A 17,013-nucleotide genomic window follows, 5' to 3' on the forward strand; every position below is an offset into this window, starting at 1 on the left:
TTCCGGTTAATGGCATCACAAGATTTTCAAAATGAATCCTTTGTCTCACGAATCGGTGAAAAAAACCCATCAAAAACAAAATCATTCATGTAGTGTAAATGAGGAAAAATCGAGATATATTTGGTCAATTTAAGCATAACCCAAAACCTGAGTGGGATGGCTTCGTATGTATATTTTTAATAAACTCAGACGTATTATGTTCGGTGTTTGAAACTAAAGAATTGCTACAAAATATTGTTTAAAAAAACTGCAGTCATAAACTTTTTTTTTTATGTAAAGACAATGCTGTCAGGAACCACTGGTCACTGAAAATTTAACTGTGTCATTTCACTTGAAAATGCCATCACTCCTTTGTTGTGTTGTTTTATTTTGAAGTCAACATTTTTTCAGCATTAACATTAACGACGTGATTAACGACGCTGCCTGAAAGATCTCCAGGAAGTAAAATACAGCTTATGGACCAATCACAGCCAGCTCCATACGAGTAAATTCAAGAAGGCCAGTGTTACAGAACGTTTAAAGATATTTAAAACGTATTATTTTAATTCTTTATTTCTTTGATATTATTCCATGCGTAACTGGCAAGTAGGTCATAATGAAGTTGGGTGCTGGGATGCATTTCTTCAAAAAACATGAGGTCCATGAATGCAACAGAATAACTACACACTAGAGACTAATAAAACGCGAAAGTCTTTATGAGGAAAAAGAAAAACCCTATTTTCTCATATCACTAATATAGTCAAATTATGAAATATTTCCTGATTTATTGTGGCCGATGAGGAGGTTAATGGACTACTACTAATGGCTTGATTTTATGCATACTTCGATGACTGAGAAAAACAAAACAACACAAAGAAAAAATTAGAGATGTACTGTAACCATGGAGAATATGTGAAATAAAACAAGGCGATCTCTCTCTTTAAAAGCATAAAATGTCAATTTGAAGGAAAAATAAAACATATATCCATAAAATGTATCAATACTCACTACTACTTCATGGGGCCCATTCTCACAATTCAAAATTGGACTAGTAATTGAACTAAATAGGGAAGTTCAACTAACAGAACATGTCAACATAAAGCATCTGGATGGGAGCCAATCCTTGGCTAAATCCAGAGTGAGTGACCATAAGTACAGATTGGCAGAGGTCACTATATGAATTCAAGGAGGTCAGTGGGGAAATACATCCGTAACTGTCACTTAGAACTTAGAACAGAGGTATATTTTTCTCTGTACGTGACTAAAATATAAAACCAATGGAGGTAAACACTATGAAAGTTTTTAAAGTCTAGTTTAATGACCCTGTCAGAAAATATACACACTTTGATAACACTAGCAGCTTGTTTTGTTACCTGACAAACTGATGACGTCAACTGATGTCAACATCTATAGGTTTTTTTTCAAATGATGCATATTATATGTAATGTATAGAATGTGTAACGTGAAAGTAAAATATCTGCAACTTGTAACATGACTGTATTTATGTCAACATGACAGAAGAGTCATAAATGATGGGATGGGCTGTTGGTGGACCAGCAGGTGGCGCGATGATGCATTAACCCAGAGCCCAGAGGTGCTGGTCCTGCTTGAGATCAGGCTTTATCAGTGTCAGTCATAGTGATCCGTTAGAGCCTGTAGACTCAGGACTCCCAACAGGAGGCAGAAGCCCGTTGACCTCTGTGCTGTCTGCCTACTGCACTGATCATTACAGCCCCATACTTAATCACTGAACTTCATGTAACCTATGCACACCGTATACCACACCTGCTCCTGGCTGACTGTGTTGTGTTGTTGTATATAGTTTGTATTATATATAGTCGCTAAACTAGTTTTGTGCTTTACATTGTTAAGAAAGTCGCAAACAGCATATCAGTTTTATATAACACACTACTGTACAGTGTTGTACTTTGTAACGTTGTGCTTCTATTAAAAGTCTTTAATTGGCCCCCAGCGACAACTCTGAATGAATAAAAAGTAATTGATTTGAAATGACTCAAACAAAATTGGTGAATTTTAATACCTCTGCATCAATCCATGTCTAGTTGCACTATTTAGCAAAAGAAAAACCGGAAGTTGATTGTTGTGCTATCAGAATAAAAGACTCATGACTGAAAAAGAATCAAGTATTCTGCATTATCTGGCATACAAAAGCAACAGCAACACTTCTACTACTCATAGTTTATCATATTAAGCGTATCTTGCCGGTCTACTCTTTGTCCTCGGTTATTTCTTGTTTAGGGTTTACAGAAACGTTCACTTTTTGAGATATGCCCCATTCTTGCCCAATTTTTTTTTCTACTTTCCTATTCCTCCTCTTTTCCCCCCTTACAGCTGAAACTACCTCTAACCCTCTTCAACTTTCCCCATTTTCCTGCTCTTTTCTGTTTCATTACTTACTTCATTCACATTAATTCTAACCAGCAGCAAAATGAAGATCCACTATCATATTAAATAATGCTGTTTGATGTTGTTTAGTTCATTTCCTGGGGATTTGCTAGTTGAAATAGATCACTGTAGGAAGCATATTCATGTAAACAAGATCATGATTTGTGTTAAAAAATAATTTCTCCACTGCTGTTGTCCTTTACCTAACAGACTCAGATACATACACCAATCAGCCACTACAAATGACAGGGTAAGGTAAATAAGATTGATCATCTCTTTACGGTGCAATGTTCTGCTTGGAAATCTTTCGTCTGGACATTGTGTGAATCCACTTGATATGCACCACCAAACCAAACGCCACTGCAGACTAAGTCCCTGCAAAATTGGCTGAGGAATGGGCCAACCGTGGATCAGACAAGCCGACCAATGACTGGGTTCATTATAACACTGGATTTGCAATGCAGCAGCCCCGTTGGTCTTCCACCCAAGTACACCCACACTACAACTCTCCTCTGCACTGGCCACCCAAATCTGGTTCAAGACACTTCCTTGTCCTGCCACCGGCAATGCTGGACTTGGTCAGACTGTCCACTACTCTTGATAACTGCCAATACTGCTACCTCACTACAAGGGTGGCCGACAAAACTGCTCAACAAAATAAATATTATTCGCTGTCCTGGCTCCACAGTAAGTGTCAAAATCTTGCTACTGCTGCTATACAGTCCTACCTTATTAATAATAATAGTTAATGTACTTTTGGGGATGTGTCCATATGGTTGAATACACGTATTAGACACTTTGGGTAAAACGTCAGTTAGAATAAATGCAGTGTAATAAGCTATACCATTCATGTACTTTTTTTTATGAAGAAACAAAATTGTTTTTTAAACCAACATTTTCCAGCAGCCATTGTTTCTTTCATTCCATTCTTTATTTTGAAAGTCCTTTCCGGAAAACGTAGTTGTATGTTGCGGTTGCCCTGACAGTGGTCCTCATCCCATTGACCATTCACAGGGAGAAGGTGAATCCAGCGTCTGGGGGACTCCTCCGTCTGTCTTTTGGCAACCTCATCGACTAACATCACCAACGCCCATATAGTGGCAATATACAGGAAATGAACCGAGCTGCTAGAAGGAGAGCCGTCTTTTTCCGCTAAATCCGACCAGCTTAATTTGTTACAGTGCGGTGGTTGTGATTTTGAAGTGGAGCCTATTGTACAACGTATCAGTTATAGTTCTCTGATGTATTGCATCAACTGTATAAGTTAGCTGCTTTATTACTGCGTAGCTACCTCTCCCTGGTTTGGACCGATACAACGTTGACTTCGTCTGTGTGATTCCTGTCCACCTAAAAACATGGCAACCCAGATCGATAAAGAGGCTTGCAGAGAGGCTTACAACCAAGTCAGAGATGATAACACGGACATCAATTGGTGAGTAGACGGACATGGTTTGTGATCCATACTCCATCCATACCCTTTCAAGAATGTGACTGCTCTGTTTGCTTATTGGCAAAAGTAAACGTGTCGTACATATAACCCAGGATCTCAGCTGGGTATGAAAAACCAAGCCGTCATTTACCTTGGCAGTAATTTAATTCATCAAGCAGTCTGTTTTTCGATCTAATCTCAGTTACATTTTTTTTTAGTTCTCCTCGCCTGTTACCGCCCACTGCGCTGTCTTTTCGACTGAGAACGAAGCTGAAATAATAGCAGATCTTGTAGTTTACGTCTTATTAAAATCCGTTTTGGCTTACTGGATGAATGCCGAATGGAAGATAGATGCCCAAAGGCATAGAAAATGGTTTAAGCTGTAGTTTATGTAAACGGAAAAATTACATTTAGCTAGGCTAACTTTAAATTGCTCGATTTTTAAACATAGTTCCACCTACTTACTTGGAAGACGCGCTACAATGGCACATTGGGGGGGTTTGCCGGGGATTTCCTCCCCCCAACACTGGATTCGTGAAACCCTGCATGCAGTGCTTTTGTTTACAAAAACAAACAAACAAACAAACAAACTGTAAAATCCATGCAGCTCTTAGTGTTGTGTGCTAGCTGCTCTGTGTTAGGGCTGTTTCGCTGTCACACACGGCACAGTTATGAGGCCCAGCGGGGCAGAAGTAATTTCCTTTGTCCTGTATTCAGAGAGGATAACGTTCTAGCGGGGACACTTACACATGGCTGACACGCAGCCGCCACCTTGCATGGGCGTCTGAGGCGTGTTGTGCATGGCTCCAGCTTGCATAAAATTGGTCTGATGTATGCATGTGTTATGGATCAACAGACCATGAGGCTGAATAATGCGCAGAGTATTAACGCATGGTGTGTTGTTCATCTTCCAGGACTGCCTTTAAATATGAGGGTTCTAGGATCGTGCCTGCAGGACAAGGGGCAGACTATGAGGACTTCAAGAGGATGTGCACAGGTACAGACTGCATTTTACTTGAAGTATGCAACCGCATATGTTAACCCAGCTTTCCCAGCATAATGTATGTCTGTGTGGTATGTCCATGCTGCTTTTTAGTCCAGATCTTGTGGTGTGATCATGTGTGTGGCCTGTGTGTCTGTGGAAGGTTAAACAGCCTATATGCCACGCAGCTTGACTTGGCAAGATACTAATCTTTTAAGACTCTCTGCCCTGTCACCCATTGGCCCTGAGCCCTGTAACAAAGCTGTCAACGCACTTAATACTGTATGCATTGCATTGCATAATCTGTCCTACAATATCCTGTGCGTGGTTTTTACAAGGTTACACATTTATTAAGGTCAGCCATTTGTATGTGGGTGGAACGTTTTTCTCATGAGTTACATGTGAAGATGTTGAAGTCTACTTTAAAACTTCAGTCCTTTTTCTCCAACTAGTTGTCATTCATGTACTTTTCATTTTTCACCTGTCCTCCAAAATGCTCCTACCAAAGCATCTACATTCAGCCGAATAAAGAATAAACACTTAAACAGGTTTGTGTGTGTGTGTGTGTGTGTGTGTGTGTGTGTGTGTGTGTGTGTCTTTTTATGAGAGATCAGGTCTGCTATGTATTCACTGCACAGTACAATAGTTTATGTTTGTTCCTCACAAAAAGGAGAGAAAGTAGACATTCAGATGATAATTCCCTTTGAGAATGGATAAATAATCGGTGCTGGCCGGATGTAGAGAAAAAGGTCTGTCACTCTGATGCAAGTTCCCCTCTTTCTGTGTCCTCCAGAGTAAAGCATCTGCTCAGATGCAGGGTGTGGCTTTTCCTGATGCAAGCTTGTGTTGTCTTTAAAGCTTGCTTCCTCAGGCCTGTGCTCCTTTTTTCTTCCTGATATTTCAGAGCACAAATTCCTATGTTGAAATCACTTATGTATCACAGTGCTTTGCAATAGTTGAGCTGGTGTGTTTGCCATTGGTTCCTGTTCAGAGATGACACGCGCATTAACAGACACGTTTTTCTGTCTGTGGGCTTGTTTTCCTTATTTAGCAGTGAAGTTTTAACTGTGCAAAAAAAAAAAAAAAAAAAACCTGGTGTAGGAGGAGTTGATGCAGACTGATAGGGTAGTGAGGCTTGAAGAGGAGTGCTCATTTTGAGTAGCAATGTTTTACTTATTCAGGAATTAAAAATAGAGGGATTTTGGTGTGCACAGTCTCGATCAATGCGAGAAGATTATGCACACTGCAATTATTGTTTCCCAATGATGTCCCAAATCACTTCATTTATTTTTTTTATCCACCAGAACTTTTAAACCTAATTTCTGCTGACAAAATGTAGCAACAACCAATAACATATTTAGTCAGTGTCGTAAATTATTTGTAGGTCACCTAACTACCAGGTAAAGGGGAAATCAGTCCAGAATATTGGCTGATGGGAAGGTTTTTGTCAGGTTTTGTGTCTTCGGAACAGTTTTTTAGTGTTTTTAGCTACGTTAGTGGCATTGTTAGATGGATGGAATTTTTGCCTGGACTGAAATTGTTAGGCAATAATTAGATGGATGGATCATCATGATTGATGATGAAATTTGTCAATTTGACCTTTAAAGTCCTCAGTGAATGAATCCCACTGACTTTGATAATCTCTTGACTTCTCCTCCAGCGCCACCAGCAGGTCAGATTTTTCACTAGTCAAATAAGTGGATTAAGGACACCGTGTTCTGCAGACTTCCATAGTCTCCAGTATCGATGTCTCTTTTTGCTTTTGAGGACGAAGGTGCAGATACATTAACCATCTATCTGCCCAACCCTAGTCTCCAGAGGCTGAACAGTACCGGCTTTTTTTTCAAGTGTAACCACAAGATTCCCATTATGGATTAGTTTATTCATGCCAAATGGTGACACTAGAACAAATGTCACTAATGTATATACACACAGATAGAGACATCTGTTGGAGGAAATGTGACTCTCAGAAGAGGTCACTGACATGGCGTGCTCTAAAGAGAGAAATGTGGCTGACGAAAACAGCATTTAATCAAGACAAGTTCATTGTCCCCACGGCCCACTCAAAACCAGTACTTCTAACATGTTCTGATTTCATTTTGATTATTAAAAGCACCCCAAAAAACCCTCAAATCCAAATTATGGTCACCAAAAGTAAAGGCAGCTTTACTCACTTTGAATATTATTTTAACAAAATATCATTCCATGCTCAATTTTTGACCATCCACACAGGTGTTGAGGGTGGCCCTGACACTATTACAACCAAGATTTAAAGTTCTTGCAGGAAAAGTATAAGCTCACTTCTTTCACTGAACAAGAGAAAGTGGAGGAATAGGGAATAAAAGGGTAAGAAAGACTGTTGAGTTATTAAGATGAAGTGAGGTTGTTTTTACAGTTGGTTAAGAATGTTGAGATGTCAAATGGAGTTAAAACAAAAGAAGACAAGGGGAAACTCAAGGTACACTGTATTTTTTGAATTAGTCCATTATCTTAAAAGGCACATTTATTAAAACTGCTTTTATTTTAAAATATAGCCCTAATGTTATTTGAAATGAGAAATGACCATGAATTTATTATTTAAGTATTTATTTATAATCCCTTATTTATAATACTGTTGAAATATGTGTCAAATCTTATGTTTTTTGGATTGTACTTCATGTAACTTTCCAGCCAGTTCTTGACAACAAACAGATTTTGACACAACAACCATTCTACTTCAGTGTAGGCTACTGTATGTGGCAAAAACCAGAGCAACTTTGGACTCAGTTAACACATTGGTAACACCACTCCTCTCCAGACCTACCTGACACTGTCCACAGGAGACAGCTCTAGTTTCCAGGCTGTCGCAGAGTGACTGAGCGTGGGCTGAGGTGGCGTACACAGGAAGATACTGTGTCACCTGTCAGCCTTTGCCGTGCTCAAACAAAGCAAATTTGTGCAGAACAAAGTCTCTCTGAACAAGGCCTTCTTGCTGTCTCATCATTGTTGTAGTTTCAGAGCAGTTTTCTCTGCAGTAGGGGGAGGTCGGCTGCAGAGTCAGCATGGGTTTAGAGGGAAGACAAACCAGGAAGCGTCTGGCAGTAGGAGGAAGTTGCGGGGGGGGTCTGTATACTCCGATGTAATGGATGGCGGTGTGGTTTTTGGTCTGCTTGTAAAAGCATCGAAGAAAAGGAGGACTATTTAACGCAGTTGGCTTGAGTGTGACTTCCTCTGCAAAGAAGTCGGCTGGCCCCATCGTCCAGATCAACCCCCCACTAAGAGCACCAGGCCTTGAAACCGGTGTTTGTCATGGCCAAGCGATGTAATTACATCACAGTCATGTGATGCCCTGGGGACTTTTCACCAAAAACAAATATTGTGAAAGACGCGTCTGTAAAACGGTAATAAAAGCCTCACAACCACCACAAAATGACTCAGAATTTTGGCAATACTGTCCAATAGAGCCACCCGATTACTTTTTATCCCCATCTGAGCTAGCTTGGCGCTAAACCGGAAGTTAGGCAACGTAAATCTTGAGTGTGCATGCCCTATGGCACCCCAGCTGGAAAGCCGAGCCACCACCCCAATTAAAGTCTGATTTTGTGGGAAACGCTGCTCTCTGTAATCTCAAACAGTGACTTCAGCAGATAAGACAAAGGCTCTTCTTGAGTGTCAGAAGCCTAAATCAAACTACCCTTTCAGTGAGGGAATCGTACGATGGTGTTCATCAGACCAACACAGACAGTAACTGGCAATGTTACAGGACCAACAACAGTTATGTGGTAACTGGTAGTGTCTTTGGCAACTTATATGAAATACATACATTCATACATGGAAAAGTGTCTGTCCTATCAACACTATGTCACATTTCTGCTTGAAAGACAGTGTCTGTACCCGGCAGAAGAGTCAGAACGCTCCCACAGTTGGATGGCGTTGATTATGTGACGTGATTTAGAGCAAAAAACTATGTTGTTGGTGTGTTGTTGTAGTTAAGGTCTCTGGTATAGAAAAAAATCACTGTGACTGTCAGCCCCCCTGATCGAGATGTAAGTGAACTTTCCCCTAGAAAACAGCATCCCTCCCCACGATTGAGAGTCGGACAGGGTCCTCAATTTACTGATCGTGATTATGTAATTATGTAATTTAACTTTGTCATCTATCAGGAGGCGTGGTGGGTCAGGATCTCAATCACAACACATTCTTACTGCATACATGTGATTATAAACAGTCAGCAGATACATGTTTACTTTAACAGGTGGAAACATAAAAATAAAAAGACAGACACATGTCAACGTCATGATTTGTACCGTCACACTTCTTTTGGTTCTGCAGCTGCATGGTTCAGTGTGAACAAAAAGAAGCAACATAAAGGCGAGCCTTCCTTGTGGAGATGGTGCGGAGTCATGGGTGAAAAGGGCTACACACTTTACTCTGTGTGTGCGTGTGTGTGTGTGTGTGTGTGTGTGTGTGTGTCCTGCTGCAGACAAGGTGTTGAAACTGGTGAATTCTATTGTGTTCACACTGATAAGACACTGTACAAGCACTGCTTAATGGTGTTAATGTCCGGCTGGTCTGATCTGAGAACAGTGCTGTTAAGGCTCTGCCAGGAAAGTCTTTATCAGCTGCCTTAGTAGGTACATAATGATAAGATAAATGTTACTACTTTTAGTGAGAAAAAACTAGAGCAGGAGAAATTAGCCTGGATGAGAAAATGGTTGGGGGGACGTGGTCAACATTGGCTGTCTATTGTCCAACAAAAACTGACACATATTGATTTTCTGTTTTTGGAGTGCGCATGCTCAATGGCACCCCAACCAGATAGCCACCGCTAAAATTTAAGTCTGATTCTGTGGGAAACACTGAATACCCAAACAGTAGAGGAACGCTATCACCAGTGGAGCCAGTTGGCAAATCAAATTCTTACTGAACCCAATTGAGAAAAGTGCAGAAACATCTGTACGATTGAGAAAAGCCTGCAGTTCCATTCTAGCTCTTCTTTCAATGAAACTTACTCTCCAGCTCTGATGTAATGAATTCTATAGCCGCCATGCCCGCCTTTTTAGGAGTTTCATTGTTGTTTTCAAATGAATGGTCACATATCTCTCTCGTTGGCACATTTAAACCATGGCCATCGCTACCAATAGTCTCTCAAAGCTGCTTGGTTCAATGCTTATGTATTAGTCCACATGGACATGGATAAGTTCTCGTGATCAAATGATCATGGGATTGCAAATCCAGCAACCTCACAAAGTAAGGAAACTACAACTTTATAACAGAAGGAAGGGGTTATAAAAAGGTGATATGGAGTTTGCAAGATGTGGACAGTTACCAGGCAGGGTTGGTCTAACAAAAGATGCAATTTAGTTGAATAATGGGAAGTGTAGCATCCACTTATACATATATATATCGGTGATAGGCCAATTGTAAAAAAAAAAACAAATTGAATTAGAGGCTCAAGCATGTCTACCTTATCCATTTTGGTGACCCAAAATCAGTCTCAGTTTGTATTTAGTCAGTAGGCATTCATAACAAATTTAGGGGATAAACAGTACATTGCTGGAAAAGTTAAAAACATTCAAACACAGGTTAAGTGTAACTGCTTCACTGAGAGGTCGACTGACATTACATCATTATATGTTGCATCTGTGAGCAGTTCACCCTACAGAGTGATGTCCCCTTTGAACAGGATTTAGAGAGGTAAAATTCTGGAAAAACAAAACAAATAAACATCAGAAATAATATTTTTTTGTCTATTTATCCTGTCTGGTGGTGTAATAGAACATTATTTACAGTATTCCTAATTCTGAAGCGGACGACCATAACAGTGACTGCCATGGTCACATGGTGGTCTGTGTCACAACTGCAGGGCTCACAGGAGATTTGACTCATTTAGTCTATTGACCTGAATATTTCCTCCTTGCGCATGCATGCACACCCACACACACACACACACACACACACACACACAAACACACTTAACAAAACTTCACCCAAAATGCAGGACCTTGTATTCATCTGCATTGCTGCACTGGACCTCTTTTGTCTGTCCCTTACACACAGGCATATTGACATACACACAGTGTAGTTTTGACACGCTTGATGCTACTGCCAAGTGATTCAATAAAGAAATGTACAGATTTGAATGTGTTTTCTTATATACATTCTTCAGGTCTTGTAACATCAGGAAAGACTTGAGTGTGAGACGTGATAAGTTATCATTTCCAACACGTTTCAACATTTTGAAAAGGTCTATATAAAACTGGGCAATGTTTTCCTTGTTGCCTAAACCTCATCAAAGTAGTTTTTGTTCCCTAAACCTCACCAAATATTTTTTGTTGCCTAAAACTAACCAACCAGTGACAGAAAATAAGTGAGCTTTATATAAAGATAAACATAAGTCAGCAGCAGTATGATAAAACGATCCAAATGGGATACAAACCTGAGTTTTCTGAGTATGTTCTCTTTTCCTCTGTAGGTTGCTCAGGAAAACTTGTAGACATTGTAGTTTCCTAAGTTGAAACGATAGTCCTGGAGCATCACTAGTTGTGATATTATCACAATATTGGATAAGCAATGTTTATGAAGCTGTATCTTAAATAAATGTAACATTTCCATATCATATCAAAACATCTAGATATGATGAGAACAAAAAGGAATGTATAATGTTTAATAAAAACTTTAATTGAATCGTGGCCTTAAAATCAAATGACATTGTATTGTGGATTTGGAGGATAGTGACTCCCCTAGTACTTAAGTTTTCCCAAATGTTTCCAACAAAGTTCAAATACATAGAAACCCACCGGTTTATTCAAGTAAACAGTAGGTTTCATTTGGTTGCCTAGCCCTTGAGTTCAGCAGAGAGTCATAGAGTGATGAAGGAAGTTGACGAATGAGATTACATGTAATGTGAATTAAACGTATCCACATTATCTCATCTGTGAGAGTTTGCGTTATGTCTGCTAGATTTTTTATGGGCAATGATGGTTGTTTTATCAATGAAGACAACAACTCCCATGATCCCATGCTACTTCACAACATCATCCAATTACGTCAACAGAAATGACAAGTATTTCCAGTGATTGTAATGACATGCAGCTGCTGTACTGCTTGGACTGTGAAACTTCTGTTATGATCCGCTCCCTCTCATCGATCAAAGACATTTTATGAAGAGATTATTTGTTTAACGGTGAAATTCGTAGCTCTCTTCTCTCAGCAGATGGAAAAACAGAATTTGATGTTAAATCACATGACTGGAAGTATTTGTGTGTGTCTTCTACTAGGATGTGATAAAGTATGTTCCATTTTCAAATATCAGCTACAAGCATGTTAAATCTGTATTATCTCTACCATCTCTTCCCTTAGATGATTCGCGTCTGTTCGGCTTTGTCCGGATCACAACAGGAGATGCAATGAGCAAACGAGCCAAGTTCACGCTCATCACCTGGATTGGCGAGAACATCAGTGGGCTGCAGCGGGCCAAGATCAGCACTGACAAGGCCATGGTCAAAGAGATTGTGCAGGTCAGAGAGTCTGAGCTGTTGCATGTGTAGAGAGTAGCAATTAAAATAATGGTTGTCATCATGAGAGTAAAATAGAGTGGAGCTTTAATTGTCCGTTTTGGGAAACTGGTTGTTACAGAGGCAACTGGCAACCAAACACTGAAAACAGCTAGACAAATAGGATTTTTAAAAACAACAAACTATCTTTCCATGATATGAGACAAAAATGCACAGAAAGCAAATGAAACATGAAACATTTATCAGAAGACTCAAATTTGAAATGGAGTAGTGTATGCGCCTAATCTAGTAACTAAATGCAAAGGCAAAAATACAATTTGTGTAAATATACTGTAAACATTCAGCAAAGCTGCACTGATCAATATTTTTTAATATTAAGAACAAAAATCATGATGTGTAATGTGAAAGGGGTTTCTCATGATGACATGGTGATTCTTTTTGCCAAGCAGGAGACCAAAAAGGAGAGTAAATATTGGACTTAAATTAATGCCAATTTAATCTTTTTGTTGCTCCTTTGCCCCAAAGTCACCAAAAATGTACATCACTTGAAGCAGCTTTAAAAAGCTCTTCTGTCAATGAAATAGACTCTCCAGCTCTGATATAAGTGATACTATGCAAGCTATGCTAACCTTTTGAAGAGTCGCCATTGTTGTTTTCAAATGAACGGTCACATATCTTTCTGTATGGCACATTTACACCATGGCCGTCACTACCAATAGTTTCTCAAACGAAGCTGATTGTTCAACGCCTGTGTATTAGGCCACATGGACATAGCTGGAATCCTGGCAAGTTCTCAAGATCAGGTGATCATGGGATTACAAATCCAGCTACCTTGCAAAATAATGGAACTACTACTTTATAACAGAAGGAAGGGGTTATGAAAAGGGGATATGGAGTTTGCAAGATGTGGGCAGTTACCAGGTAGGGTTGGTCTAACAAATGATGCCATTTAGTTGAATAATGAAAGGTGTAGTATCCACTAATATTGATATATCTGTGATTTTATATATAAAATAATTAAATTAGAGGCTCATGCACGTGACATATAGGGAATTTCCATGCCACCATGTCAATAACAATGATCATTTCATGTATACCTTATCAATTTTGGTTATCATAATATCAGTCGCAGTTTGTATCCATTCAGTTGGCATTCATAATACATTTAGGGAATATACAGTATGTCGCTGGAAAGTCTGCCCTAGAGTCTCCAAAAAATGTACATGTACCCTTGGAAGTAAACAAAAACATGTTTACATTTTCACGTTGGGTATCCTTGGAGCATTCCAAACCTTTAAATACATTTCCTTTTTTGTGTTATCGTGTGAGTGCTAGAAGAGTATCAGATACATATACAATCAATATCATATAATACTACTACTGTGAAACATTGATTGATATAGTCTTCACTTTTGCACCATATGTCCCTGACTTAGCTTATAAAGTGATCTGGCTAGCTTTTCTTAGGACATTAAAGTAGCAAAACTTCTTTTTCTTTCTGATTCCACAAACGCCAACCACTACTGCCATATAACTCTTCAGAGATGTTCTACTTTTTCATGTGCTCTGTGGGTTTAGGGGTTCCTTTTAAAACACAATGGTACTGGGGTCAGAAGTCGATAACGTGATTGACTAGGGTATCGTCTATCAGCTCAACCCTAACCAATATCAATTACAGGCTTAATCTAACAGCTTTCGGTAAGTCCGACCCATTCCAAGTATGGATACAGATATTTAGTTGATTGAACAGATACGGATACTGGTGTACTTACTCTTTAGCTATCTTTGGGTTTGTTGCCTTGAGGTCCTCAGTCATTGATTTTCTGTATGCCAACAGTTGGTATAAACTTGTTGCGTTTTTGGTGAATGACACATTTACCCTTTGATAGTACTCTTCTTCACTTCATTATGTGTTTCTCTTCTCCAGAACTTTGCCAAGGAGTTCATGTTCAGTGACCTGAGGGAACTCGATGAGGACAACATCCGTAATGAGCTGAAGAAGGCGGGTGGAGCCAATTATGATGCTCAGGCCGAGTAGAGAAGTGCCATGGTCCACTGGAAGGGTTGGGGTTGGGGAGGTCGGGTACGGTCTGGGAGGGGTAGGATAGAGTAGGTGGGGGTGGGGAGTGTTGGGGCAGGGCTGCTACCTCTTGGGGAGAGGGCGAGGCAGGATGGAGAGGGTGCTAATAGCGAAAGGAAATGGGTGCATTGAACACACACATCTTACCTTCACAGTGAGGTGCAGCAGAGAGCTCATAGTAAACAATGTGCTCATTTGCAAAAACATACTGTAGGTACACACAAAAAAAACAAAGCAGAAGTGCACCAGGAGCAGTTTGTAGAACCAGTTTAAGAATTTCAAATGCTGGCCAGACAATTTTGATGCCGCCTAACAATGGCCTATTATGATTGGGATTCTCTTCTTTCATTATTTTAACAGCTTATTAATGTACTCTCAGCAACAGCATCAGGACCAATAAAACAGATCAGAGCTACTGTAGTTACTCTTTGTTTTGGTACAGATACTTAACAGTACAGATGCTGTTGGTGTACCTCTTAAATGATAACATCTGCACGAGGGCACTTATATACTTTGTTTTAACATGCTGAGCTGCTTTGGTCACATACTTACTTGCAGTAGTTTGTGTATTTGAAAGATTAAAAAGTCCATCCAATGGACATGGTGGGGCGGAGCTGCGCCAAATAGTCCAACACATTCAAGATTTAGCACATAAAGATATTCTAACATGGTGACACTTCCCTCGTAGCAAGATTTGTCTGGCCCAGGGATGGGCCACATAGCCTACCTACACTTGACCCAAATATAACGATGAATTATGGTCCACAGGTGGTCCAGATCTGGTAGCAAGAACGCAAGTGCTCATGACATAGCAATATCTTAGTCAACTGTATGACTATAGCTGGCCCTATTCTGACCCAGAACCAGGCTAATGTCTCAGGCACCTGTGTTCTGGCTAGAAGATCTGGACAAACAGGACGGTCTAGTGGAAGTACTTGTAGGGCCCATCACAAGTGCGTAGTAAAAATCAAGTGTATAAGTGCTCTTAAAGATCACAGACTGTCTTCTCTCCTCTCCTACCTGCCCTCTCCCCAGTGAGCTCATGGTTGGTTATCTACTGTGCAGTGCATTATCATCTCACACTGATCTTGATCTCAGCTGGGCTGCAGCTGAGCAATATAAAGTGACATCAACGCTTCAGCACTGTTTCCTAGGAATAATTTCATGCCATGAGGATGTAAAAAAACTGAAGGTTTTCACTTCAAAATCATACTGTGATCATGGATCACATTGTGAGACTGAGTTCATTGATAAGGAACAAATGCCTCTAGTTGAAATGAAACCTTTTACTTGCAGACATGTGTTTTACACCAGAGCATGCTCTTAGTCATGATACACTGTACCTCCAGGAGGGAATGATCTCCATTTTCTAACAGTGTCCTTGGTGGTGGTTGTCAGCTTGCTTTGAGTAAGCCTGAGTCACTGTGCTGAGTAAACCATCTCTTCATCTCTAGCCAGACAGCTGTGTTTGGATTACAGCCTCAAAGCCAACCATGACGTCTTGTCCTGAGATGGGCTGTAATTCATCCTTCTGTCCTCAAACTTGCTTGCTTCAAGCTTTGATTCCCTTTTATTACTCATTCAAATGTGTCTTTTTGTCACTGTGAACATTTTTGGACCTTTTTTTAATGTAATTTTTACCTTCTGACATAATTAATGTTGCAGTTTCCAGAATTTGTAGAGGAGTACGTGGCAAAGAGTGATACTGTTGGTCTCACAGAAGGCTCTCTGCCTGTACATATTATACTTTAGTATCAATATATTGATATCTCTGCAGATCTTTTAGTCATGTATACAATTTTCCCAAAAGGACTTGGAAAATGGAGATCTTTTCTTCTGGAGTTCATCTCTCAATTTACCCCATCATATTGTAATCTACTGTGTTTGACTGCCTTAGTCTCCCAGGGAGAACGGGGCGTCGTGGATGCTTCTGGACACTACACTGTGATTGGCTATCCTATGGTGGCGGGACTTTGATCAGCACATGACCCATCACAACAATGGGTTGTGCTTATCAACCCAACCCAGGAGGAGCCATTTCTCGGTTGTAGCATCTCTCTTTATTTGGTTTCAGCCCCCCCTTCCTCCTGCAAAAAATAGGATTTTTTTATTGTACTTTCTTTTTGTTTTGTTTTTGAGATTAATTTTAATGTCTCTGAAACTTTAACTTTTGATTTTATTTTTAAGAGCATTGTTATCTTGATCATTGGCAGAAGAAATGTTCAAAAAATAAAGCAAAAAAAGAAATAATGGGCACTAGACGAGTCATTTTAAAATAAAAATTAATGTTTTTTCCAAACCTGCTTCTGGAAGTGTCTTTTGTGTGTCTGTGAAGCTTAGAAGACCATGAATATTCTGGTGGGACTTAAAAACTGCAAAGATCATGTTTTTTGTTTGGCCTTGGTTGGCCAAGTTTTAGGCACTTCAGAGCTGTGTCAAATGTCCCTCTCATTTGTTAAAAGAATAATGGTGAATCAAAATGAATAACACATCTTGTAATTAACAAGGTTTTCTACAGCACCTGATGTGGTCAAATTTACTCGGACAAGTCAAAATGTCTGTTGTAAAAATCCATTCTAGTCTATTGACGTTCATTCAGTTCTGTACTGTGTAAAGTTCTATCAGAAGTTCTTGAAACTTA

General features: G+C 39.8%; 1 protein-coding gene across 1 annotated transcript; it reads left to right on the forward strand.

Annotated features, from left to right (window-relative positions):
- Positions 1–2,916: 2,916 nt before the first annotated feature.
- On the forward strand, positions 2,917–16,671 carry cotl1 (coactosin-like F-actin binding protein 1). Its single transcript, XM_030425842.1, has 5 exons — positions 2,917–3,072; positions 3,673–3,817; positions 4,729–4,811; positions 12,138–12,295; positions 14,220–16,671. Exons 2-5 carry the CDS (start codon positions 3,741–3,743, stop codon positions 14,328–14,330), a joined length of 429 nt encoding a protein of 142 aa, XP_030281702.1. The 5' UTR covers positions 2,917–3,072; positions 3,673–3,740; the 3' UTR covers positions 14,331–16,671.
- Positions 16,672–17,013: the final 342 nt, after the last annotated feature.

The sequence above is a fragment of the Sparus aurata genome, chromosome 8, assembly GCF_900880675.1.
Source record: "Sparus aurata chromosome 8, fSpaAur1.1, whole genome shotgun sequence".
NCBI lineage: Eukaryota > Metazoa > Chordata > Actinopteri > Spariformes > Sparidae > Sparus > Sparus aurata.

Bases quoted from the DNA above. Each gene is read 5' to 3' on its own strand.
- cotl1 (XM_030425842.1), top strand. From the start codon at position 3,741: ATGGCAACCCAGATCGATAAAGAGGCTTGCAGAGAGGCTTACAACCAA. The intron at 3,818-4,728 runs GTGAGTAGACGG...TTCATCTTCCAG, and splicing joins GATAACACGGACATCAATTG to GACTGCCTTTAAATATGAGG. The intron at 12,296-14,219 runs GTCAGAGAGTCT...TCTCTTCTCCAG, and splicing joins TGGTCAAAGAGATTGTGCAG to AACTTTGCCAAGGAGTTCAT.